The sequence below is a fragment of the Elephas maximus genome, chromosome 19 (genome assembly GCF_024166365.1).
Source record: "Elephas maximus indicus isolate mEleMax1 chromosome 19, mEleMax1 primary haplotype, whole genome shotgun sequence".
Taxonomy (NCBI): domain Eukaryota; kingdom Metazoa; phylum Chordata; class Mammalia; order Proboscidea; family Elephantidae; genus Elephas; species Elephas maximus.
In genome coordinates this window covers 8,562,669-8,587,339 of record NC_064837.1, presented here as the reverse complement: position 1 = coordinate 8,587,339, position 24,671 = coordinate 8,562,669, and the positions used below count along the sequence as shown (strand labels likewise).

The 24,671-nt window shown below is 45.0% G+C and overlaps 1 protein-coding gene and 1 long non-coding RNA gene across 5 annotated transcripts in view; one reads left to right on the top strand and one right to left on the bottom strand.

The window, feature by feature from the left end:
• The window catches only part of SHISA6 (shisa family member 6), a 384,688-nt gene extending 373,400 nt beyond the window's left edge, over nt 1-11,288 (top strand). For 2 of the 3 annotated variants that reach the window (XM_049859564.1, XM_049859563.1), the window contains 2 exons: nt 9,105-9,257; nt 10,708-11,288. In XM_049859564.1, coding sequence (XP_049715521.1) covers nt 9,105-9,257; nt 10,708-11,261 — 707 coding nt within the window. In that variant the 3' untranslated portion in view covers nt 11,262-11,288. Of the gene's footprint in view, nt 1-4,974; nt 5,032-9,104; nt 9,258-10,707 lie in introns of all 3 variants that reach the window. The other variant, XM_049859562.1, reaches the window with a different exon arrangement.
• The window catches only part of LOC126062247 (uncharacterized), a 171,374-nt gene that overhangs the window by 91,692 nt on the left and 55,011 nt on the right, over nt 1-24,671 (bottom strand). The gene's annotated exons all lie outside the window — the stretch shown is intronic.

The following is a 24,671-nucleotide window of genomic DNA, read 5'->3' as shown; positions in this document are numbered from 1 at the left end:
CAGGAGGACACACCTTTAGCTATCAAGACAACCCAGAAAGTACCAGAACACATACGGTAGATTAAAAAATGTATGCTTTCATCAAGAGAGAAGGGTAAAACCACACGACACAGAAAAGTTAGGGACAAAAGGAGAGGCCAAGCTGATCAGGCAAATGCAAACAAAAAGAAAGATGGGCTAGTAATACAAGTGTCAGAACAAAAGGACTTAAAGTGAAAAGAAAAGCATTACATAGGATAGAAATGGTTATTTAATGTTCATAAAGGACAGCATCCACCAAGAAGACATACCCATCATGAGCCTTTTTGCAATGAATAATGCAGCTATGAAATACATAAAACCAATTAAGTAACAAATACAAAGAGAAATTGACAGGAACACATTGGTAGTGGGAGACCTTAACGCATCACCCTTGGTCTTCAACAGACGGTAAGTAGGCAACAAATGAATTAGGATGTAGAGGAACTGAATAATGTATTTCATAAGTCTGATATAATAGATGTATGTCAATTTTGTACTCTGGGAAAAGAAAATATACCTTTTTTCCAACCACTAATGACACATTTATAAAAATTGATCCTATATTAGCCTACAAAGGAAATTCCAATAAATTCCAAAAGCATAAATTGTACAGGCCCCATTCTCTGACCACAGTGTAATAAAGTAAAAAATGAATGGCAAAAGTTCAAACCAGCAAACCAAACACTTGGAAATTTAACAACATTCTATTAAAGAATTCCTGAGTCAAAGAGGAATCAAGACTGCAATTTCAACCATTATTAGAACATAATAACAATGAGAACATTGTGTATCAATGCATGTGGCATAATGTCAGAGATGGATTCATCACCTAAAAACCTTATATTGTTAACAAAAAAGAGTAAAAATAAACAACTAAAGATTTAACCCAAGAAATTAGAAAATAATAACAAACCAAACCAAAGAAAACTAGGAGGCAGGAGTTAATAAATCCAAAAGCATATGTGAATGAATGAATTCAAATAAATAAATTCAAAAACTAAAAAATAATAGAATTGTTATGCATATGGGCTAGCTCTTTGAAAAAGAACAATAGTATGAGTAAATCCAGAAAGTATAAATGCACAAAATTAAGATATTTGAAGTGGTTTCTTAGAGATACACTGTTTATGCTAATAAACTTGACGATTTCCAGTGGATGGTTTTTTAAGGTAAATAGAAATTACAAATTGAATTTAGAATTAGAAAATTCAAATAAATCAATATGCAAAGAAAATATTGGAAAATATGAGAAGGCAGTATAGAATGATGGTCAAGGTATGGGCTCTGGCACCAGCCTGACTGGGTTTGCATCCCAGCTTACTGCTAGCCATGTAAACGTGGCAAATTATTTAACCCCTCAAACCTCAGTTTCCTCATCTCAATTTGGTGATGACAGTATCTAACTCCTGAAGTTATTGTTACGTAGTCAGTGAAATAAGTCAAGTTCCTAGCTCAAAGCTCACGCCCAAAAAGACATCAGGTGTTTCCACTTTTGCAGTCCTTCAAGCTTACAAAGAACAGATTCTTCATATACTATGTCAGTAGTTTCCGGGCAACAGAAAGATAGAACGCTTCTCATCTGACACACAAAATCATTACCTTGATACAAAATTCTGACAGTGTTAGCACAAAAAAGAAAACTATACATTTTATATATAGATATATATATATGTAAATATAAATAGAATCCATTATTGTAATGAAATAATAAGATGCATATCAAATAGGACATTTCCCAGGCACGCATGAATGTCTGACTATGCAGAAATCTGTCAAGCCATGGTCACTGGTAGTGTATACACCTGGTGATCTAGGAATGCAGCTTTTAGTTATTAAAGCCAGTTGCTGTGGTATTCACTGACTCATGGGGACTCCATGTGTATCAGAGTAGAACTGTGCTCAGTAGGCTTTGAAGCTTCAACCTTTCAGTCAGCAGCTGAGCGTGTTAGCTGTTTGCACCCCACTTTTAGCTATCAGCCTAGGGAAATAAGACATGGCTAAAGATTTGTGTTCAAGGTTGTTCACTGTGACAACATTAAACTTTTAAGCAATCTAAATGCCCAACAGTAGGGGAATATATTATGTTTAAATAAATATATTGTGCTTAAATTACATAAAGGACTATTGTGAAGCCATGTAAGATATTTCAAAGAATATTTCACAACACAAAAAAAATATTCCAGAAATGCTGTTCTTTAAGTATTAAAAAAATGATTTAAAAGATTATACAGCATGCTTGCAGGGGGGAACTATATTGGTTTATATAGGTGTGTATGTTACATATACATATGGGCATTTAGGTTGTTTCCTTTCTTTTGTTACTATAAGAACGCTGCAGTGCTCCTAGGTGTCTACCCCAAAGACTTGAAAAAAGGGACTCAAATAGATACTTGTACACCAGTGTTCACTGCAGCGCAATTCACAATAGCCAAAAGGGGGAGCCAACCCATGTCCAACAACAGACGACTCATAAGCCAAATGTGGCAAACACATACAGTCAAATATTACTCAGCCTTTAACAAGAGACGAAGTTCTGATACATGCAACACAGATAAACCCTGGAAACATTATGCTGATGAAGTAAGTCAGACACAGAAGGATGAATATTGTATGATTCCATTTAGGTGAAATATCTAGAATAGGCATAAGAGTTTATTCGTGGTTCCGGGCAAGGGGGAAAGGAGAATGGAGAATTATTGCTTATGGGATACTGAGTTTCTGTTTGGAGAGATGAGAAACTTCTGGAAATAGTGGTGATAGCTGCCCGATATTGTGAATATAATTAATGCCATTGAACTGTGCACTTAATAATTATTAAAACGGAAAACCTTTTGTTATACATATGTATATTACTACAATAGTTTTTTAAATGCTGCAATGAATAACCTCATACATTTGTCATTTTGCACAAGTATATGGATCAAATTGCCATGTTTTCCCCCATTTTAAGAACTATAATCTGATTTTCACTTTGCAAAATACCAAATACAAAAGGTTATTCATTGCAATATTGTTTAAGTGTGTGTGTATGTGTGTGATTTATTGGGGAGGAATAAAAGAAAATACAACAAAATGTCGTGGTTATTTTAGGGCAGTTTTAATTTTCATCTCAATTTTACTATTTTTCCCCTAATGCCAATGGAGGAAAAATCAAATATTAGCCAAACATTTTAAAGCAAGATTCAAACAAAAGGAAAAGTATTGGATTTGTAATACAAATATCTGAATTTAAGACATCTATCCTCTTTGTGAAGGAGCCCTGGTGGCACAGTGGTTCAGGCACTTGGCTGCGAACCAAAAGGTCGGTGGTTCAAACTTACCAGCTGCTTCACGGGAGAAAGATGTGGTAGTGTGCGTCTATAAGGATTTACAGCCTTGGAAACACCGTGGGGCAGTTCTGCTCTGTCCTATAGGATCGCTATAAGTCAAAATCGACTCAATGGCCATGTTTTTTTTTTTTTTTTTTAAATCCTGTTTGCGACCTTATCTACTAAAAAAATCACAATAATGAAATATTTCAAATAAGGTATTTAGCACTTTATACAATGTTTGGCAAATGGTAGGCCAATAATACACATTCATTCTACTCCACTCCATCTCTCTTTCAAACGAAAATCATTGTGAGGATTCACTTGTAAAATGTTTAGCACAGAGCTTGGAGCACAATTAGTTACTAGGATATATTAGCTTCATCTGAATCTCCCCCCTTTCCTGGTGATACACAGACTTGAGATGGAAGATCAGAGATGTTTCTCTCTAAATCTCACTGTCCACCCTTCAACCTGGGTTCTCCCATTTCCTGGGATTGCCTCTGTAATGCCACCATATTGCTTAAAAACAAACACACAATGAATCTATTTTCACCTTGCCTCTGAAGGACAAACAGGAAAAAATCTACCTTTGATCTCCCTTTCTGAATTCTCACTCCTGGAAATCCAGGCCAGTGCAGAACTGATTCAACTTTTGGCAAATAGTTTCTTCCCTGGATATAACTTAATGATCTGTCTTGGAACGAGACAGTATCTTCATGTGACCTGTTCTGTCTTACTGCCCAAACCCATACTCCCATTGGATAGTGTTTTTGCCTATAGAAAGGGTCTGGTTTTAACCAAGGGAATGGTGAAATGATTACACTGGTTTGGGAAAGTTTGTCCAGTGGGAGTATATAGGACGAATTATGTGGAAAATGGCCACAGACAGTAGAGCTAAGTGGCTATTATTAAAGGTATCTAGGCAAATATTGTGTGCCTAGATTCAGGACAGGGGTGTAGAATCAGGGAGGAAAAGAAGCATTTGAGAGATGTTTCAAAGAATCAATAAGACTTTGGGACTCGCTGAATATGGACGGTGAAGGGAGGGAAATGGTGAAGATGACTGACGTTTCATTGCCAAATATATGGAATATTTGTACCACTGACAAAAGTTCAAACATTAGAGAATAAAATGATGAGCTCACTTTGGGACACTGTAGCTTGGAGTAAGGGCAGGGATTTCAAAGGGATGTCCAAAAAGCATGAGCATCTTAAGTCAGGGCCTCCGATTCCTGGATAACCACACCCTAACCAAAAAAAGAAAAAGTAGGAGAATCCACTCTCCCTGCCCAGTTCCCCACCTCATGTCTGCATACTAGCCAAATGCCCACTCATCTTCATCCTCCTATGCTTCTCCTGGTTCCCCTCCCACAAAGCCTCTATCGCTGGTCATCACAATCCAGAGTTGTGGGTGGGTCACCATGGCAATAGGAGGAGAGACACAAAAACAGCAGGTGCAGGTTCTTTACGCCTAAGGCACTGTCCCCTGCTGTTCACTTTTCCAGGGCATCAAAGGGCTGGGTGTTTTAGAGATGCTTCCTTTGACTCAGTCACATCAGAGGTAAAGAGAAGTGCTACTGTATTGGAGAGACAGTGGAATGCCTGAACTCTTCTTTAAAACTATCTTCTCTGTGACTTTCAGGTGATCATCAGTGTAAACATCCGATTTTAAGCAGTGCTACCCAGACCCCTACACATGGTGAGAGATGATTTACAGCACCCTACATTCCATCCTCATTCCAAGTGGCTCCATTCTAACCGCTAATGACTGTCAGGGCATCATTGACTCATGGAAACCAAGTGGGGTGTAAGGAGCCACGTGCCCTCTCCCTAGGCCATAATGCTCCACTCTCACTCTTCGACCATTGTCCCTCGGTGTTTCTGTCTCTGATACCACAGCAGTCTTCTCCCACAAAAGGGATGTGGCTAGACCCTTTCTTAACCAGTTTGTACTTGCTACCGAGATCTCTTCTTGCAGAAGTAAGTTCCATATATCCATGGCGAGGACTATAATCCTCTTCTTTGTCCAAAGCTACCTGTGGTATCATTGACTAGTGACATGATAATTGGTAAACCATATCTGTCCTCCTTAAACTAATCAATAATTGATAAAACTCTAAACCCACCTGTGAGATTTTGGTTTTAGCCTCTTGGGAAGGGGAGCCCACTTAACATTGCAGAACAGTAGAGTGTTAGCACAGTGACAAAGGGTTACAAAACCACGTTGCCTTCATAGATTGTGACATCCTCCCACGAGATCTCAACATTTGAAACAGCAGAGAACAACTATTTTTGGTACCTGTTCACAACTTGACAGAACATGAGACAGTCATGTAAATTGTGAGATATCAGTCATACTTCTCTCTTTACTGTGAAAACATCATTACATTGTAGTGAGAGAGAAACCAAAAACAAAAGTAAATTCTCCACCCCACCTGGTAGGGAGACCTACTACCTTCATGGCAGTCTATGCTCTGCCAACACCCCAACAGTGAGATTGCGAGGCATTATAATTAGGAGGATGGGAGTGGTATATTTTGATATGACCTTCCAATGCATGCTACTGGTGGAAATATGTGCTGAAAGCAAGAGTTTAATAAGATTTTCCAATCTGTGAGGTCTAGGAAAAGTTAGAGATAGGAGAAAATGGAGAGACCAGTTCAAAGACAATGATGGCAGTAGTGATGCTGACAGTCAAAATAGAAAGGAAGGTTAAGGTATGAAACATGGTGAAGCAAGGTCAGGAAAACTGAGTGACGAACTGAATACGCCTGACAAGAGCCGATTATGAGTAAGATGTCTTGAGCCCAGCTTGATTTGACAAATAGGGGATTTTATCATTGGAATCTCCAGGTGGTGCTGGCCGTTAACACTATCAGCTGCTAACCAAAAGTTTGGAGGTTCTAGTACACCCAGAGACACCTCAAAAAAAAAAGCCCTGGAGATCTATTTCCAAAAACTCAGCCCTTGAGAACGCTATGGAGGACAATTCTACTCTGATATACATAGGGTCTCCGTGAGTCAGAATTGACTCAACGACAACTGGTTTTTTACTATGAACATAACCTAAGGAACCAGAAAGCAGCCAGTGTGTATAGGGAATGGAGTTGTTGATGGTGAGTTTGTATTTGGATATCTAGAGTTTGATACAACCATTGATATAGAAGAAAAATCATTCAACAGGCAACTAGAAATGCAGAAATGAAGGCTAGAGGGAGGTTAGAGCTGAAGATAAGTTACGCTTTGGAGGCAGTAAAAGAAGTTATGGGCATGTGGGCAATGTGCAAGAATGTTGAAAGAAAAAAACAGAAGGCAGAGGCAGGCAGCCTGGGGGCCTGGAGAATGCCCAAGGTGATGGAGCCGCTGCAGGAAGAGGAGCGAGAAAAGGCAATCCAGGAGAGCCCCCACTTGCTTAGTAATATTCTGAAAGAACAATTACTGAGCTGATTTTCCCCAGAAGGAGCCAACACAAGTACAGCTTCCTGCATAGAAAAAGGGGGAGCCATTCTTCCCTCCTTCTCTTTCTGTCTTCTGTCTTCCAACTTGGTTGTCCAGTTAAACACTTGTGAAATGAGATGGGATAGATGAGATGCAGTCCCTGCCCTTCATCAGTGCAGAGCCCAGTGGGAGCAGAGTTATTCTATACATTCCTTCCTCAGATGTTACATTTTTCTCAGAAGCTGGCAGAGCAGCTATTAGGAAGAGGGAGCCTGTGCCTAGTCAGTTAACCAAAGAAAACTCACTGGATCCTCATTTTGGGCCACGTACTATGAAGGCATCAGAAAAATTGGAAAGCAAAGCTTTTGCTGTCAAAGAGAGCACAATCTTTGGAGGTCAATGAGACCAACCCAAGAGGTCACCTAGACATTAGATACTAAACTGACTTGAAGAGCAATAAGAGCTCAACGAACAGATGTCATTGCAGGCTGGGAAAAATCATGACATTGTCATAGTGGAGGGCCTTTAGTGAAGGGAGAATCTGGATACAGGAAGAGGATGGGAGGCATCACAGTAGGAGGTAGAGCATGAACAGGGGGCAGAGGTAATCACGGTGGAGGCAGAAGGCAAGGAAGGGCTGGCCTTGGCTCAGCAACATGTCATGGAGAACAGTGGGAGGGAAAAGCATCCAGAAATGTTGTATTTGGAAGGGGACGAGCTGCTGAATGATGGCCTTGGGGGGTGTACAATGCCAACAGACAGAGGGAAGTTCTTACTTCCTCGGTAAGGCCAGAAGTGAAGAAACAAGAGCTAAGAGGTTAGTGGAGATTACCCAGCTCTGGTGAGCAGCACTCCCAGCTTTCTGCCCACTCCACTTCCTGGCATCAGTGTGATGCCAGGAGGCTCCTTTCTGTACAGCATGTTCTGATCCCCAGGGGATGCAGAGCATCTCCCCACCCCCTCACATATGTGAATCAGCTCATTGGCTGGGCTCCCCTGGCTCCATCCCCAATGTTAGGGGTGGCAGTACAGGCAAGAAGGGATAAAGAAGCCAGGAGTTCCCTTTGCTTGGGGCAGCCCATGGACTAGGCCTAAGAGTGCTTCTCTCTGCCCCATGGTTCAGAGTGCTCATGTCTGCCATGGTTCAGCACTCTCTTTGCCAAGGGCCACGGAAGCTATAATCCTCTGGCATATTTGTGCAAAGTTAGAGTGTACCCCTTCATGGTACTTTTTTGGTCCTGAGGTGTCTCATACTAAATACAGTGAAGGGATGATGAGACCAGACTCCAGCCTCCCAACTGCCCCCTTTCTAGGAATGGTACCACTATTTCCCCGGACAATCAGCTGTGCTTCCTCCAGTCATTCAAGCAGCAAGGCACACTAGTCTTCCTTCTTGGATCTCCATCATCTCCTGGTCCCCCATCTTCACTGCTACTCGCCCAGATCAGCATCACTTCCCCCCTTCCTGTGCTACTCATAATCCGACTCCCAAAACCCACCCAGTTTACCCTGGTTTGTGCCCATTAGTTCTTCATTCCATTTCCCTTTCACTCTTCCTCCATTCCTTCCCTCATTCTTTTTCCCACATTTGGCATTAAACAATGCGCCTTTCTCTTCAGATTTTGTGAACACAAGGCTTTCTCTCAGGGGAAAGAAGAAGAAAAAGGGATGATGGGCTAAGCATTTGCCCACACTTTTTCCTCCTGCAGCTCAGAGGCAGTTAAGGTGGCTTTGGAGAAAGGAATTAAAATGGCTTTGGGGGTCACAGTGGTTTGTCAGGTGCAGGGCTGAGAGAGACCCCCGCAGGAGGGAGCACGTGAGAGGTGGAATGACCTTGTGGACAGGGCTTGGACTGGAGACTCAGCGGACCTAGGTTCTACACCCGCCTCTCTCTGCCTATGTAGACAAGTCACTCCAGCCCTTCAAACTCAGATTTTTCTGAGCCTTAGAACAAGGTTTGCCTCAAGCAAAAAGAGATGATCCTAAGATCCCCCTCAGCTTTAATGGCTTAAATTTTTATCCAACAACCCAGTGATGCATCGGGGGAAGAGTTCATTGCTTTGTCACGTTGCCATTCAAGGAATGGTACACTGCCATTGTGGCAGCGGCAGTTGAAACAGCACTTGCCCCCAGGCTTGTTGATAGCTGGGAATGAGCATGAGGGAGACTGAGTCGCCAGCATCACCTGGGTCCTAGCACAGGAGACTGGGAAAGCAGAAGGGCAATTCGAGTCAGGGATGAAGAAAAGTGAAGAGACAGAACCTGGAGCCTTCCCTCCTGCCTGCCTCAGCACTCATCCTCACTAACGCAGAGCACCTCTCCCTTCTCTTGCAGAGAAGCCACGGATGAACAACATCCTGACATCAGCCACCGAGCCCTACGACCTCTCCTTCTCCCGTTCCTTCCAGAACCTGGCTCACTTGCCCCCCTCCTACGAGTCTGCAGTGAAGACCAACCCCAGCAAGTACTCATCTCTGAAGAGGCTAAGTAAGTAGAGTTTTCCTGGGATCTGGGACTGCCTCTGGGGCCTCCAAGACATCCTCCTGCGTCTCATTCCCTTGCCCTACACCTAAGCCAGCTGGTGTGGAACCCCAAGAATAAAGAGGGAGGAGTTTGATGGAAGAAGAGAACAGACAAGCCCATTGTTTTAGTTCTTAATGCCCGAGTCCACTCTTCCTAGCAATAGAGTAGAGGCCATGGATTCCTAAGGTCCACATTCCCATCTGAGTCAGCACTTCAACTCACAGGGCTGGGATTGAGTGGAGGGTGGTGCATCTGAATGAGGTACACATATAGGATTGCTCCCGCCTGCCCACATTGTGGGAAGCCTGGTGGCATAGTCATTAACTACTATGGCTGCTAACTAAAAAGTAAGCAGTTCGAATCCACCAGGTGCTCCTTGGAAATTCTATGGGGCAGTTCTACTCTGTCCTGTAGGGTCACTATGAGTCGGAATCAACTTAACGGCAATGGGTTTGGTTTGGTATGCCCACACTGTGGGCTGAGCATGTGGCTGTGTGGGGGCTAAATGTCTATGTGTTGGCTTCCTATGCATCGACTGTTACTCCAGAGAAGGTGTTACTATGTTCCGAAATTACCAGCTAAGCCTCCTAGTTGCAGCATCTTATTTTATTCTAGCAAGAGGCTGGTTCTGGGACCCTGCTTCCTTGGAGACTGCAGTCTTCATTGGGAAGCTGCTGCCTACTACTTGGGTGTTTCAGCAAGAGGCAAGGAACACTCTCTGTCCCAAGACAAGGGTGTGGTAGAAGCCACACTAAGTGGGAGTCCAGGGGCCAGGGCTCACCTTCCACTCTGCCAGAAACTCCGGGGGACCTTGAGGAAGTCTTTTAACTTCTTGGAACAGGGTCATAGCATCACCTGTGAGCTTGTGAGAAACGCAGACTCTCAGCCACACCCTAGAGCTACAGAATCTGCATTTAACAAGACTTTCAGGGACTCCTTTGCACATTAAAGTTGGAGAAGCACTGCCTTCACCTTTCTGGGTCTCTATGTCCTAATCCATGAAATTAAAAAGGGTTAGAGACCAGTGGCAGGATATCCACCTTCTATGCGGGAGATTAGGCTTGATTCCTGGCCAGTGCACAGTGCACAGCCCCCACCCGTCTGTCAGTGGAGGCTTGTATGTTGCTATGATGCTCAACAGGTTTCAGTGGAGCTTCCAGACTAAGATGAATTAGGAAAAAAGGCCTGGCGATCTACTGAAACTCAGCCAGTGAAAACCCTATGGATCACAAGGTCCGATCTGTTGTGGACAGGGTCTCTGTGCGTGAATCAGGGCAACTGAAGGACAGCCGACAACAACAATAAAACTCTCTCATTCCTGCACACATGGCAGGGCTGTGACTGTGGAAGCCACGTGGAGCAGTCCTGCCATGGTATCACCCAGCTGCCTCTTCTTTCTCTGTGTCTCCTGCAGCAGACAAGGAGGCCGACGAGTATTACATGCGGAGGCGGCACCTTCCAGACCTGGCCGCCCGTGGCACCCTCCCCCTCAACGTCATCCAGATGTCACAACAGCAGAAGCCGCTGCCGAGGGAACGGCCCCGTCGGCCCATTCGGGCCATGTCGCAGGACAGGGTGCTGTCCCTGGAGCGGGGCCTGCCGGATGAGTTCGGCATGCCCTACGACCGCATCCTGTCGGACGAGCAGCTGCTGTCCACGGAGCGCCTGCACTCACAGGACCCACTGCTGTCCCCGGAGCGGACGGCCTTCCCTGAGCAGGCCCTGTCACGGGCCATCTCGCACACAGACGTCTTTGTGTCCACGCCCGTGCTGGACCGCTACCGCATGACGAAGATGCACTCCCATCCCAGTGCCTCCGATAACTCCTACGCCACCCTGGGCCAGAGCCAGACAGCCGCCAAGCGCCAGGCCTTCGCCTCGCGCAGACACAACACCGTGGAACAGCTGCACTACATCCCGGGCCACCACACCTGCTATACAGCCAGCAAGACCGAAGTGACCGTGTAACGGGGCAGGCCAGGCCACTGGGCAAGCAGGGCGAGAGCTGGGGGGCCTAGAGCAGAACTTCCAGCCTGTACTTCCCCCTTCCCTCCTCCTCACGGTAGGAGTGGCTGTGGGCTGCCCTTGCCCAGAAAGCCATACCCCAGGGGCACAGCCCAGGTGGTTCAACCTCCAAACTAGGATCTAGAGCATCTTTCCCTCTCTTCCAGAAGGGTCACAGGGGAATGAGGAGAGGGTCTAGGCCCCCTGCCTCCCTCCCCAGACTCTTTGCCAACCCTGTTCCAGGTCCCCTTCCCCTCCTGGGAACTCAGCTACAGGCTCAGTCAGCCAGGAGACCCTCTCCAGACCCTGGTCCGGGTGCCAGCAGGCGCAGTCAGTGGGCTGACCGGATAGGCTACTCGGTCTCATCCATTTACCTAGAACTGCATCACAGGAATCTTCTAGTGCCTCAAAACTGCCTGCTCGCTCTTGCAGAGCCAGGGAGCTGCTGTGTCCATAAGCACAATAATGATTCTTCTCTGCCTGCTGGAGCTCGGGGCTCACAGAGTGCCCCTTCTTGCGCTGACCCCTGTGGCCCAGGCCCTCCCCCAGGCCCGGGGATAAGGAGGGGGTCCCGTCCTCCAGCTGCCTCCTTATTAGCAGGGATCCTGCCCAGTTCCAGCTAGCTGGCAGCCCTACTCACAATGCCCCCACCCCCTCCTCTGGGGGGATATTGTTCCTCCCCCAGCCCTAGATGTGTCCCCCCTGAGTTTTCTCGGGGCATAGGCTCTAGCCCTCCCAGAGGAAAGTACTGATGGGTTGCAGGGGCTTTGGGGTGCCCTTCCCAGCCATTTGGTTATATCTCCACTTTCTCCAGGCCTCTAGGTCTGAACTATGACCCGCCACCCAGGCTGCCTTCTCCTCCTCTGTCCACTCTGCTCCCCAGAGGGGCCTGCCCATGGCCAGAAAGCCCAGGCCAGGGAGGGCACTGTGACGCCCTGGGCCTCAGGGGCTCTCCATTCCCATCACCCAGGGCTCCTGCCTGTCTCCCACCTCTCATGTCAGGCAGGATGGAGGCAGGGCCTACTGGACAGGGGCTGCTCAGCTCCCAGATGAAGAGGCCTGGGGTGATTGTCTTGCACCTGCCCGCTACTCTTCCAGTCAGTGCCCACCTGCCGGGCCCCTTCTCTGTCTAGAACTCGCTCATTCTCACCTGCTTCCTGTTCCCCATCTCCCATCCTTTGCAGCTCCACTACCCAGCGCCTCCTATGGATCAAAATGACAAAGACCCAATAGCAACAGCAAGTCATGGTACTCAAGGATATTGGTCTGGGGGCTTAGGGGCAGCGCAGCACTCCCTCACCTGCAGGGGCACTCAGGCTTCAGGCAGATCCATACCCTAGGCCATGTCGGTGGAAGGGGGGGACGCCAATGGCAGCCTGTTCTCTGCTTGCCACTGGGGGCAGGGGGGGGGCAGGTTGTGATGGCCTCCTGAGAAAGGAACAAACATCATCCACGCCCCCAAGACCAGAGGCTGGGGGTGGGGGGAGAAGGAGGAGGCTCACCCATTCTCAGAACTGCAGCTTGGGAGGAAGACTGGGCTGGGGCTGGAGCCAGATTCCAAAAGCAATGTCCTCAAACTGGGATTTTAAATTCCCCCAGTTCTGTGTTCAGCATACAGCCCTTTAAAGAAGGCAGAGAGGGAGAATTCCTCAGTGGCAGCCTTGGGAATTTTTCATCTTACCAAGTCCACCAATTAGTCCTGTTATTTCAAGATTCCAAAGCTCTTGCCTCCTTCCCACCAAAGCTCACCTCTCACGGTGCACAAGAAACCCTGGCAGACATCATGAGGCGGTGCAGGGTAGGGGTTATAGACACAGCCCTCACTTGCCCTTTGGGGAGGGATCTCTGCACACCTGGGGCTGTGAGGGCAAGGACAATGCTCTGTTCCCCTCCCCGACAAACACATAAACCTTCCTAAGGGCTGGCCCCCACAGGTTTGTGGGAGTTTGTTCCAAAAGGCAAGGCCAAGAGGATTGGGCTAGAGGAAATCAATCTGAATAGAACAGCTGGTCACTCCCAGAAACTAGGTGGGTTTCTCACAGCTGGGTCCCTCCCCAGCCCAGTGCACTCCTATCAAGCCCTCATCCTCTTGAATGCTGCCCACTGGTGGGGAGGGGAAGGAATGGATGAGGGTAAGAATTCTCTTTCCCAGCTATCTACACACAAACACACTCAACAATGATCTCCTAATGTCCTGTGTTGGAGCATCTTCTCAGAAACAAAGTTCTCCAGCCTTAGGATAAGGCTCTTTTCTAAGGCTCCTTCCCCAGCCCTGTCTCTGACAAGGTGTCCATCTGTCTCAGGGGTTGTTTGATAGGTTGATTCTCAAACAGTTCTCATCCCAGCCTTACCACTATTTGTTTTAAAACCTCTGGTGTCATTGTCAGAAAATTCTACTTGAACCCCTGCTTCTTTTAAATGATTTATTTTGCTTCACCCTTGGGTCTAGAAGACAGAAAAAACGGGAAGGAGGAAGGAGAAGGGAAGGGAAGAAGGAAAGAAAGGAAAGGAAGAAAAGAAGAATGAGAGGTCTGTAAACTTACTCCAATCCAGTCCCTCATTTTAAAATCCAGAATCCTATTTCTTAACTGGGACATAGTCATCCCATCCAAGTTTTATGGAACAAGCAAAGGCACATTAACCGGACAAGTTCACACATGATAAGGAGGCATTCTGGGACTGGAACGCAGGTGTCATGACTTCCAGCCCAACTGACCAGTAAATTCTATCACACATGGAAGGGTCCCCCTCCTTCAGCAAAGGAAGCCCAAAGCCCAAGTTTTTCTTCTGCTCGTTTTGTCCTCTGTGTGTCCCATTGCTCTAATGGCAATAGACTTTGGTCCGCACTATTTTCCCCTTCCATCCTTCTGCTGCCCTGAAGGCTCTTGCTGGTATCCTTGGCCTCTGATGGTGGGGAAGTGCGAGCCCTTCTGCCTTTCCTGCCTGGCTTCCTCCAGTTAACTCCTGGCTCCATGTGCTGATGAGTTACAAAGACTTTGTCAAGAATTTCTTAACCCCCTAACTGGGCTTCTGCCCTCAGGCCCGCTGGTTTCTTGGCGATGGGTCTGCCCCCTAGAAAGTTGCAACTCTTCTCCCAATTCAGATTTCCCCTCCTCTCTTTCCACTATCACACCCCCAAACTCCTGTCTGAACCTCAGCCTCTTAAGCCAGTTCATTCTTTGCTGTCTCTCAATTCACTTGTCCTCACTCCATTCTGCCCCTCAAGCCTATCTGCCTCCATTTGCTTTCCTCCACCCCAGTTTCTTTCCTCTGGTCCTGCTGTAGTCTCCAGTTCTCCCAATCAGAGTTCTCAATGAAAACAACTGAAGAAACAGACATTCTTCCTGTCTTTGTTTATCCTTCACCTCCTGCCCCTGCCAGTGATACCCTAGGGCACATAGCCAAGGGCTCTCCCTCTGATCTTTTGGAGGGAAGGGAGAGGAGCTGCCCTTTCAGAGGTGTCACTGCCAAAAATCCCTGCCACTAAACACTATCCATCTTCTTCAGAGATACCTTGTCTGCTGCCAGCCTCTCGCCCTCAGATTCCTTCTACAGGCAACTGTGGGCTGGGCCCTAGGAAATGTGCAAGAGTTGTTGGTCCTCTGGACCCCAGAAAGCACTTGCCCTGGGGAAAGATGACATGTTACCTACCACCCACATGCATTATTCTCCCATCATCCTTTTCAAACCTGGGAAACTTTGCTCTGGAATATTTTCAAGGAAGCGCGTTGTGTTTTAATGGAATATTTTTCAGGGTTCAAATGTTATTTTTTATAAATGCAGCATTTTAATGACAGATTCCAAGCAAAAGATATGTCTTCCTGGGCTCTATATTTGATTTGGGAAGGCAGCCTACTATATGAGGAAAAAAAGCACAGGGTTGGGGCTCTGGAGACACAGTTTCCAGTCCTGGCTTTGTCTCTGTCTTGTCTTGTGACCTAGGCCAGGTCACATTCCCGCTCAGTGCCTCAGTTTCCCCATTGGTAAAATGAGGGGCTTTGACAAGATGAGCTCTGAAGTTTTGCCCAGCTCTTACGGTCTAGGGCTTTCCCCCTGCTAACACCCCTCCTCACCCCATCCCTGCAAACAGCTGCATCTATCCCATTATGCCTGCCCCACCACAACATCCTCAGAAGCCCGAGACAGCCACCAGACTGCTCCCCAGAGTCTGGGGTGGGCCTAATGGTGTTGGCCACCCAGTGATGATCTTGCTCCTGAAGGTTTAAGGGCCTGACCATTCCACAGGCATTCAGCTGTGTGTCACAGAAGCCCTCTCACAACAGACACACCTCAATCATCGTGGCTATCTGTGTCACTGAGGGATTCTGAATTGGAATTTTTCATTTTTGAAGTGGTCCTTATAGCTGGAGGGAGACGGTTCCAATTTCAGAGAGCGGATGGGCTGGAGGAAAAAGCCCCAGAGGTTTGCCCAGGCAGGCGTGAAGCCTGTATCTGAGGGCAGCTCGTAAACACATTCCAAGCCCAAAAGAACTCGCAGCGGAGGCTGCATGGCAGTGGGCGCTGTCATATCCCACTCCGGAACGTGTGTCCTGAGTACCAAGTCCAGACACTGAGGCTCCGATCCAGTTAGAGGAGGAGTCATGACCACCTGGGCTGCTAAGTGGGCACTCACCTCATCCTTGCACCTTTCTAGCCCCTCCTCATGACGCTCTACCATCCTCCCAGTGAAAGCTCGCGGCGCAAGAAAGGAGAGTCTAAGTCAGCATCATCAAACCCCTCGTGTGACTCGGGAAACACATGCACCTTTCCAAGTCGGAGAAATGACATTGTATGTTTCCTTAGCATCCTCCTTCCAAGGGACAGGAAGACCGCGCTCAAGGTTGCTGTCCACCCACGCGACGACCCCTGAATGCCGCTCCACGGGAGGACCCGTTCGTTTGCTTTGCAGCAGCAAATATTCCTCTAGTTCTGTAACTCAACTAGACATTTTGTAGTAAAGAATTCTTGAAATTCTCTAATAAAAAGCAATTCTTACTGTGATATTTTTAGTTGGGGGACACAATTTCCTAAGGGGGATTGATGAACATTTTTACGCATTAGCCCACTTTATGGATTTCATGTTTATTATCTGGTAGTACTGATGAGAAATACCTTTCTACCTGTACCTTTGCAGTTTCTCCATTACTCATAAGCTTCATGGTGAGCAGTGCCCTCGCAACTGCTTCTGTGCCAATCTCAGTGTTCTACTTACCTGTCAAAGCACATTCTATATGTACTGTAAACAGATACCACTTCAGTAAGATTTAGTCTTGAGGATTTTTCCACTTTTGTCAGTAACAGATATTTATGGATTAAAAAAATAAAGCTGTTTCAACATAACCTGCCTCTCAAAATAGTCACGTGCCTACTTTTACAAACACAGTGCCAAAAAACAAAAAATAAAACCACCAAACCAATTGTCTTCCAGTCGATTCCAACTCACAGCGACCCTAGAGGACAGAGTAGAACTGCCCCATGGGGTTTCCAAGGAGTAGCTGGTGGATTCGAACTGCTGACCTCTCAGTTAGCAGCTGAATGCTTTAACCACTGTACCGCCAGGGCTCCAAACGTAATTCAAATCCAGAAAGAATGAAGAAGATCAGTGGGGATGAGATAAAAGTAGGCAACAACTGCAAACAGGAACTAGGGAACATCTAGGGGTGATGAGAGTGTTTTAAGCCTGGGTTGTGGTGATGGCTGCACAACTCCATAAACTAACTAAAAATCATCAAACTGTATACTTACAACTGGTGAATCGCATGGTATGCAAATTAAACCTCACAATGCTTTTTAAAATAAAAAACAAAAGGAATGTTAGAAAGGAAGTTTAAGACTAGTATCAAGACAAGGTATACCAATTCAAAGCAGAATTAGAAGCTAAAACTTTGTATAACTTTCATCTCCTCTAGCACTATTATTCTTGGACATCAGGTTTTAGTGTTTGTTAGTTCTTATAGTTACTGTGGATGGTAAGTGTACAAGAGGTTAAATATCCAGGTCACTTAAACCAGACCATTAAGTTGCACCATGAAAATTGATTGAGACGTGGAGTTTTGCTCAAGGCCTCTTTTCTCTGGATTCATCTTTTATGTTATCTTTGGCATATGTTCACTTTTGTTGCTGAGGTCATCTGTTGTTCTGTGTTTATGAATTTACACCACAGCCTAGATACTGGTGGGCCCAGGTTCAGTAAACAAAGGGTTGCTAACCAGGACACGGTCTTCAGCCAAATGCAGTGGCTCCAGAGTTCCTAGAACCAAAAAAGCCAAAACTAAACCCATTGCCGTCAAGTCGATTACAACTCATAGCAACTCTATAAGACAAAGTAGAACTGCCCCATAGAGTTTCCGAGGCTGTAAACTTTATAGAGCCAAACTGCCACATTTTTCTCCCATGGACAGACTGGTGAGTAGGAGCTGCCGAGCTTTCAGTTAGCAGCCAAGCACTTAACCTCTGTGCCACCAGGGCTTCTTCAGCCATCAGTTATACTCTCTTACCAACTCCCGAACTCCTTTGTAATTAACACCCTTCTTGTTACATGCATCAGGCTTTTATCCAAAAAATCCATTTATTCTTTCTTACCAATGGCATGCATTACCTAAGACAAAGCTGCAAACCTGTTTACTAGTCTTGTACATAATAAAATATAACGACACACATATTCTGAAATGTATATGCTTACTGCAACAATCATATTACCGTACAATTGCTCCTAAGTCATAGTGTCTCTAACCCATGATGACTCATAGCAAGTATATATACACATACATATTACAAGTGTAGGAAAGCTTCATCAATCTATACTCGTTATTGGAAAGAAATCCAGAGGAAAACAAAAATCTGAATTGCAGCATTTTTTTTTAGAAAAGTGCAATTCAGTTACAGTGCTTACACATATATATAATGACTAAATTAGACTAACAACACATTCCCTGATAGAAACTCTCAGGGGACCTCCTTCATTGAGCAGGTAAGAATAATATGCAATTAATATAAAAATGGTCAAGAGATACGGGTCAGAGAGTTCTGATCGTGCTCTAAATGGTGCTTCTGAAATACTTTAAAAGATTCTTCCCTTAAATAGGCTAAATATTCTCTTTAGATCTCATAAACTGTAAGAATTTGTTCAACTTTTTCTTATATCAAAGGTAAACCTCGGTTTAGCCCCTGTCACAGCTGTCACTAATGCTAAGTTGGTGAGATCTGAATATATGAGGTTTTAATGTAGCATTATTAATAAGCCAAGGCCAAAGAAAACTCATGTTAGAAGCATGGAGGCTCTGGGAGTCTCAGCTTTTCACCTTTGGTATCACTTTGGACACTAATTTTCCTTTTTCTCCTCACGGGTAGAGCATGAGAAGGAAGCACAAAACATCTAGGAAGAAGCAAGAAAGATTTTCTTTCGTGTTTCTAATAAGATGACGGGGACATTCTCTAGAATGTTCTCAACTTTTATGTCATGCATGTCTTGGCCAATACCGTCTCTGGGCCTTGATTTCCTCATCTACAGGAGTTTTTTGGGTTTTTTTGTTTGTTTGTTTTTTATAGGAGTTGGAGACTCTGAGATCCTTCCTATGTCTGATATTTCATCGATTATCACAAAACAATACTCATATTATTTCTGGGTGTCTAGGTTGCAGAAGGAAACCCTGGTGGCGTAGTGGTTAAGAGCTATGGCTACTAACCAAAAGGTCGGCTGTTTGAATCTACCAGGCGCTCCCTGAAAACTCTATGGGGCAGTTCTACTTTGTCCTATAGGGTTGCTATGAGTCAGAATCAACCTGATGGCAACAGGTTTGGTTTTGGGTTTGGAGGTTGCTGAGTGAACAATGAATACCAATCCCACTGTCTACACTGGTCCTGTTCAGAAGAATCCATGAGAGTAAGATACAATCAAAGAACAAACACCAGACTGGGAGTCAAGAGGTCTTGTTCATTGTACTTGCTCTGCCAGCATTTTGCTGTATCACCTGGCAGAAGTTATTTCTCTTCTTTAAATCTCAATTTTCTCATATAAAAACAAAAATGAATAGGTCAGACCACAGAATATCTAAAATCCTTCTCAGCCTCTTTAGTCTTTGCTTCTGTGACTTCAAGGCTTTTCAGCGAGTTGGTGACCTCAGCTAATACTGGCCCTGGTGGAAGGGTGAAATAGGAAGGTAGAGAGGGAGGAAGGAAGAAACCCTTGGCTGGAGCCACCACTTAGGAGACAGCATCTTCCCAGTTGCCAGCGTGTCTATCCTTGCACCAGCAAGATGGGCATAGAGGAAGCAAAGGTACTGAACAAAAGAACAAGGTCCTCAGGAAACTGCCTCTCCTGTTTAACGTAATTTTTTGTGTGATTTCCTAAAATCAAAAATTTGGCTGCCAAAGAAATCTCAGTGAATGTGTTTTCACTAAAAGTTCTAAACCGTTTATTAGTTTACAGCGTTTGTCTTTAGAAATAAAGCTTACATGTACATTTTAGTAATCCCGGAGAGAAGTGAAGTTGTTCCACCTCCAGCCCCAACTTCAAACGTTAGAGAAGTGTGGCAAGTACAGGCTACTAAGGCCAGTGCCCACATTCTTGGATCATTTACAAGAGCTACTTCTGTTACTTCAGACCAGCGATCACAGAGAAGGCCTCCACTGTTACCCAGGGATATTAGCCCATATGTTGATCTTCCTTTCAGACGTGGGGGAAAGTAAAGACCAGCATCTAATCCAGGGCTACTCTGCTGTAGTCCACAGAACATCAACAGCAGTATCACTGCAACGCAGATTCTCCGTCCTCACCCCAGACACCGAATCAGAACCCCTGGGTAGGGCCCTATAATTTGCATTTTTAACGAGATTCCTATGTGACTTTATGTATAGTAAAGTTTGAGGAGCACATCATTTTGCCCTTTTTTTTTTTTTTAGTTTTGAAATATTTAACAATATGACAACAGTAAATACTTGGAATTCTGGGGATCAGAACAGCCTTGATCTATGTAGCCTGTCTATTTTAGATAACCAATTTCAGTGAAGCAATTAAAACAAAAAATGAGTTTACCAAGAATATTTAGGGGATGAGGAGAAAGTTAAGGTAAGGTATGTAAACTATCAACCAAAAAATTTTAATCATAAAAAAAGCAGAGAACTTATGTGACACTTGGAAGGTATCCTAAGGTTGAATGAGAATCTTTAAAGACTGGCCCAGCCTGAGCATCTAAACATCTGAAGGGAAAAGGGAAGAGGGAAGGAAGGGCTGCCGAGGGAGGTTTTCATGGAGGGTTCAGATTTTCTTGGTAATGCGTGATGTGGGGTCACTGAATCAATCAGGATGGGCCGGATTATGCTTGGTACCACAAAACAGCAAAGGTTTGTTTTTCACCCTCACTTTGTTGTGGGTCAGCTGAGAGGCTTCTTCTGTACCTCCTCATCCTACTCAAGGACCCAGAGGCCGGCGAAGCAGCCATTGCTAGTCACCAGGCAGAGGAAAAACAGAACTCTGGAGGGACTCACAAGGACAAGTAAATGGCAGCCCAGGAGTGACACTCAACACTTTTACTCACATCTTATTCGCTGGCCAAATCTGGTCATGTGGTCCTACCCCACCACAGGATCCAGGCAGTACAATCCTACCACGTGCAGGGAAGGCAGATAGCAGGAAATATTCCATGAACAATAACAATGACACAGTTGTCATGCTGTGTTTGGAGGTAGATACTAGGAATTTACAGACGGATGTCCCCTCCTCTAGCCCTGGTGGCACAGTGGGTAAGAGCTCAGGCTGCTAACCAAAAGGTCAACAGTTCAAATCCACCAGCTGCTCCTTGGAAACCCTATGGGGGCAGTTCTACTCTGTCCTATAGGGTCACTATGAGTCGGAATGGACTCAATGGCAATGAGTTACTAGCACAATAGCAAAATCACCAAAGTGTTCTCATTTTTTAAAGCAGGTAAATATTTTCTGCAGTGATTTGTTTTACATGAAGCCAGTGGTATGTCCTTTTCATTTCAGATTGGTTACTCAGGAGTCATTTGGTTGCAACAAACAAAAACTCACTCAAAGTAGTGAAGCAAAAAAGAAAAATAAAATCATCATTTATTGTTATGGGATATGGAAACCCTGGTGGCATAGTGGTTAAATGCTGCGGCTGCTAACCAAAGGGTCAGCAGCTCGAATCCACCAGGAGCTCCTTGGAAACTCTATGGGGCAGTTCTACTCTGTCCTATAGGGTCACTTTTAGTCGAAATTGACTTGACGGTAATGGGTTTTTTTTTTATTGAAGAATATAAAACCATCTCATAGGGACCAAGGCCTGATGTATAACCAGCCCTCACTAAAGATAAGATCGAGAAGTACAAAGCCATCCAAAACCTTAGCAATACTCTCTCCCCCTCTCTCCCTGCTGGCACAGAGTCTCATTTCTTCTCTCTGCAAATCTCCATTCCTCTCGTTTGTGGCTCCTTTTGTACATGGTCCAACCTGGCTGATCAAAATGATACCCTTCAGTAACTTGAGTCAGCATAACCTCTCTGTGCCCCAATTCCAAAAAAAAAAAAAGCTAGGGAAAAAATCAGAAGGGCACTATGTAACCTCTCCATTAACTCCCCTTACATATCAGTTACCTATTGCTGCATAACAAAATGCCCCAAACTTAACAGCATAAATCAACAACCATCATTTACTATTACTGTTTCTCATAATTCCAAGGGTTGGCTGGGCTCAGGCAGACAGTTCTCAATCAGGGTCTATTGTGTGCTCGCAGTTAAATGGTGGCCCAGCTGGAGTCATCTCAAAGGCTTCCACATTCACATGTGTAGAATCTAATGCCAGTTGTCGGTGTTGGCTGGGACCTCTAAGGGCAGAGGAACTTTTACGTGTGTCTTCTCTACATGGCCCGAGCATCCTCAGGCAAAAGGTGTATTATCTTTTATGATACAGGCTGACAAATCACACAGTGCATTCTATAGGTCAGTTATAAAGTTCCGTCCGGGTTCAAGGGGTAGGGACACAGACTCCACTCATTGAGGGGAATGCAGCAAGGTTACACCGCAAGAAGAGCATGTTGGATGGAACATATTGTTATGGTCGTCTTTGGGTCATACTTTGAGTCAATTGTCTATCCCTCGTCCCATATGATGTGGTCAGGGAAACTTGGATCAAACACCATGAAACGGCTGCAACACTCCGTCCCTGGAGTTGTAGGCCATTTCAAAAATATAAGTGTGAGGTAAGCACATAAATCGACCAGCTTCTTTACAATGGGACATCCTCATAGAGTTGAGAAATCATCCCGTGAACAAAGCAACTCTTCAGTTCCAACTCCAGGATTCCAGATGAGACAGTAAACACTGCATGCTAAAAGCAGACTCTGTGGAATCACATTAAAGTATTTCCTCTTGCATAAGCTGTGGTGTCTTTCCTCCCTCCTTTCCTTTTACCTATACTCGTTCCAAACCAGTCCAAGCAACCGTAACCCTCCTTATACATTGCACTCGGGGCAAGGGTAGATAGAGGCCAGAACAAGGAGTCTTTGCTCAAACTTGAATTTCAAACTAGACTTTTTGAAGCCCACAGTAGCAAAAATTGTCATGTATTGCAAGAACCACACACTGGAAAGAGAAGTATTTCCTCTGAATTCCAGAAATAGACCTTTGAGTATCAGTGAGCAAAGCTTGAGCCAAAACTGTTGAGTTTTTACAATAAGCCACCAAGTAGATAGGATGTAGGAGTCCCAGGATGGCACAAAGGATCAACACACTCACTACTAACTGAGAGGTTGGCTGTTTGAACCCACCCAGAGGTGTCTCAGAAAAAAGACCTGGCGATCTCCTTTGAAAAATCAGCCATTGAAAACCCAATAGCACACAGTTCTACTCTAACACTCGTGAGGTCACCATGAGTCAAGATTGACTCAATGGCAACTGGTTTGGTTTTTGGTTTCCAAGACAGGATATAAGTTGTGGCACAGAAGCACTACCCATCTAAAGGGATCTAGGGAGGATTAGAGAGAAAAGCGTACGTATGTGAGTAAGACATACGTTAGTATCTCTGAGACCCTGTCTCCAACGGGGTGAGTTAGTGGGGATGGAGAGAAGGAGCCAGAGGCACGCAATGGAATCCTCCAGATAGACTGAGAATTTGAGGGCAGAAGGGACTTCTACTTCACTTCCTGCCTAGAACTCTGGAAAGAAAACTCCTGGTGGGTGCTTCATGCCAACATAGGGCAGTTAGGTAGCATGGAAATGGTCATAGAACAGGTCTACACAGAAAAAGGACCCCCTACACTGAACCCCAGATCCCCAGTCCCTAAGTCAGACCCGGGAGACAATGAGCACCCTGGTTGGAAATTTGAAGGACATCCCAGAAGACTGGCTATCCCAGAGCTCACAACAGCAGAGGCCAACACTCCAGAGAAAGGAGGACAAGCCCTGAAACTGCACATTTGAGTTGTGTGCATATATTTTAAAACTGGTACATCCATATCCTTAAAACCCAAAGCATTTCAAGAGCAAGTCTCAAACTTTTTGGTCTCAGGATCTCTACATTCTTAAAAACTATTGAGAACCACAAACAGCTTTTGCTTGTGTGGGGTATATATCTATATACATTAAGAATTAAAACTGAGAACATTTAAAAACACTTACCTAATAAATCATTTTAAAATAACAATAAATTCATGATGTGTTAACATTTTATGAGAAGTAGCTCTATTTTTATTAAAAAAAATAGTGAGATGAATGGAATTCTTTAATTTCTGGTTTATTAGGAGACAGCTGTAGTCTACTATCTGCCTCTGCAGTTATTCTGTTGCAGTATCATACCTTGTATATTCCCCAGATGCAAGGGAGGTGGAGGAGAAGCACCAACAGAGGAAATAGAGAACAAGTCTCCTTTCCCCACTGCAGATGGCCAGCCCAAAATAAGCCTGAGATATGCACAGAAAGTTGATTTGTTTTAAATTAACATGGAAGATGTTAATATTTTAGTGGACTGTTGTTGTTGTTATTAGGTGCCGTAAAGTCGGTTCCAACTCGTAGCGACCCCATGTACAACAGAATGAAACACTGTCTGGTCCTGTGCCATCCTCACAATTGTTGCTATCTTTGAGCCCATTATTGCAGCCACTGTGTCAATCCGTCTCATTGAGGGTCTTCCTCTCTTTCACTGACCCTCTCTACCTTACCAAGCATGATGTCCTTCTCCAGGGACTGGTCTCACCTGATAATATGTCCAAAGTATGTGAGATGAAGTCTTGCCATTCTCACTCCTAAGGAGCACTCTGGCTGTACTTCTTCCAAGGCAGATTTGTTCATTCTTCTAGCAGTCCATGGTATATTCAATATTCACCACCAACACCATAATTCAAAGGCGTCAATTCTTCTTCGGTCTTCCTTATTCAT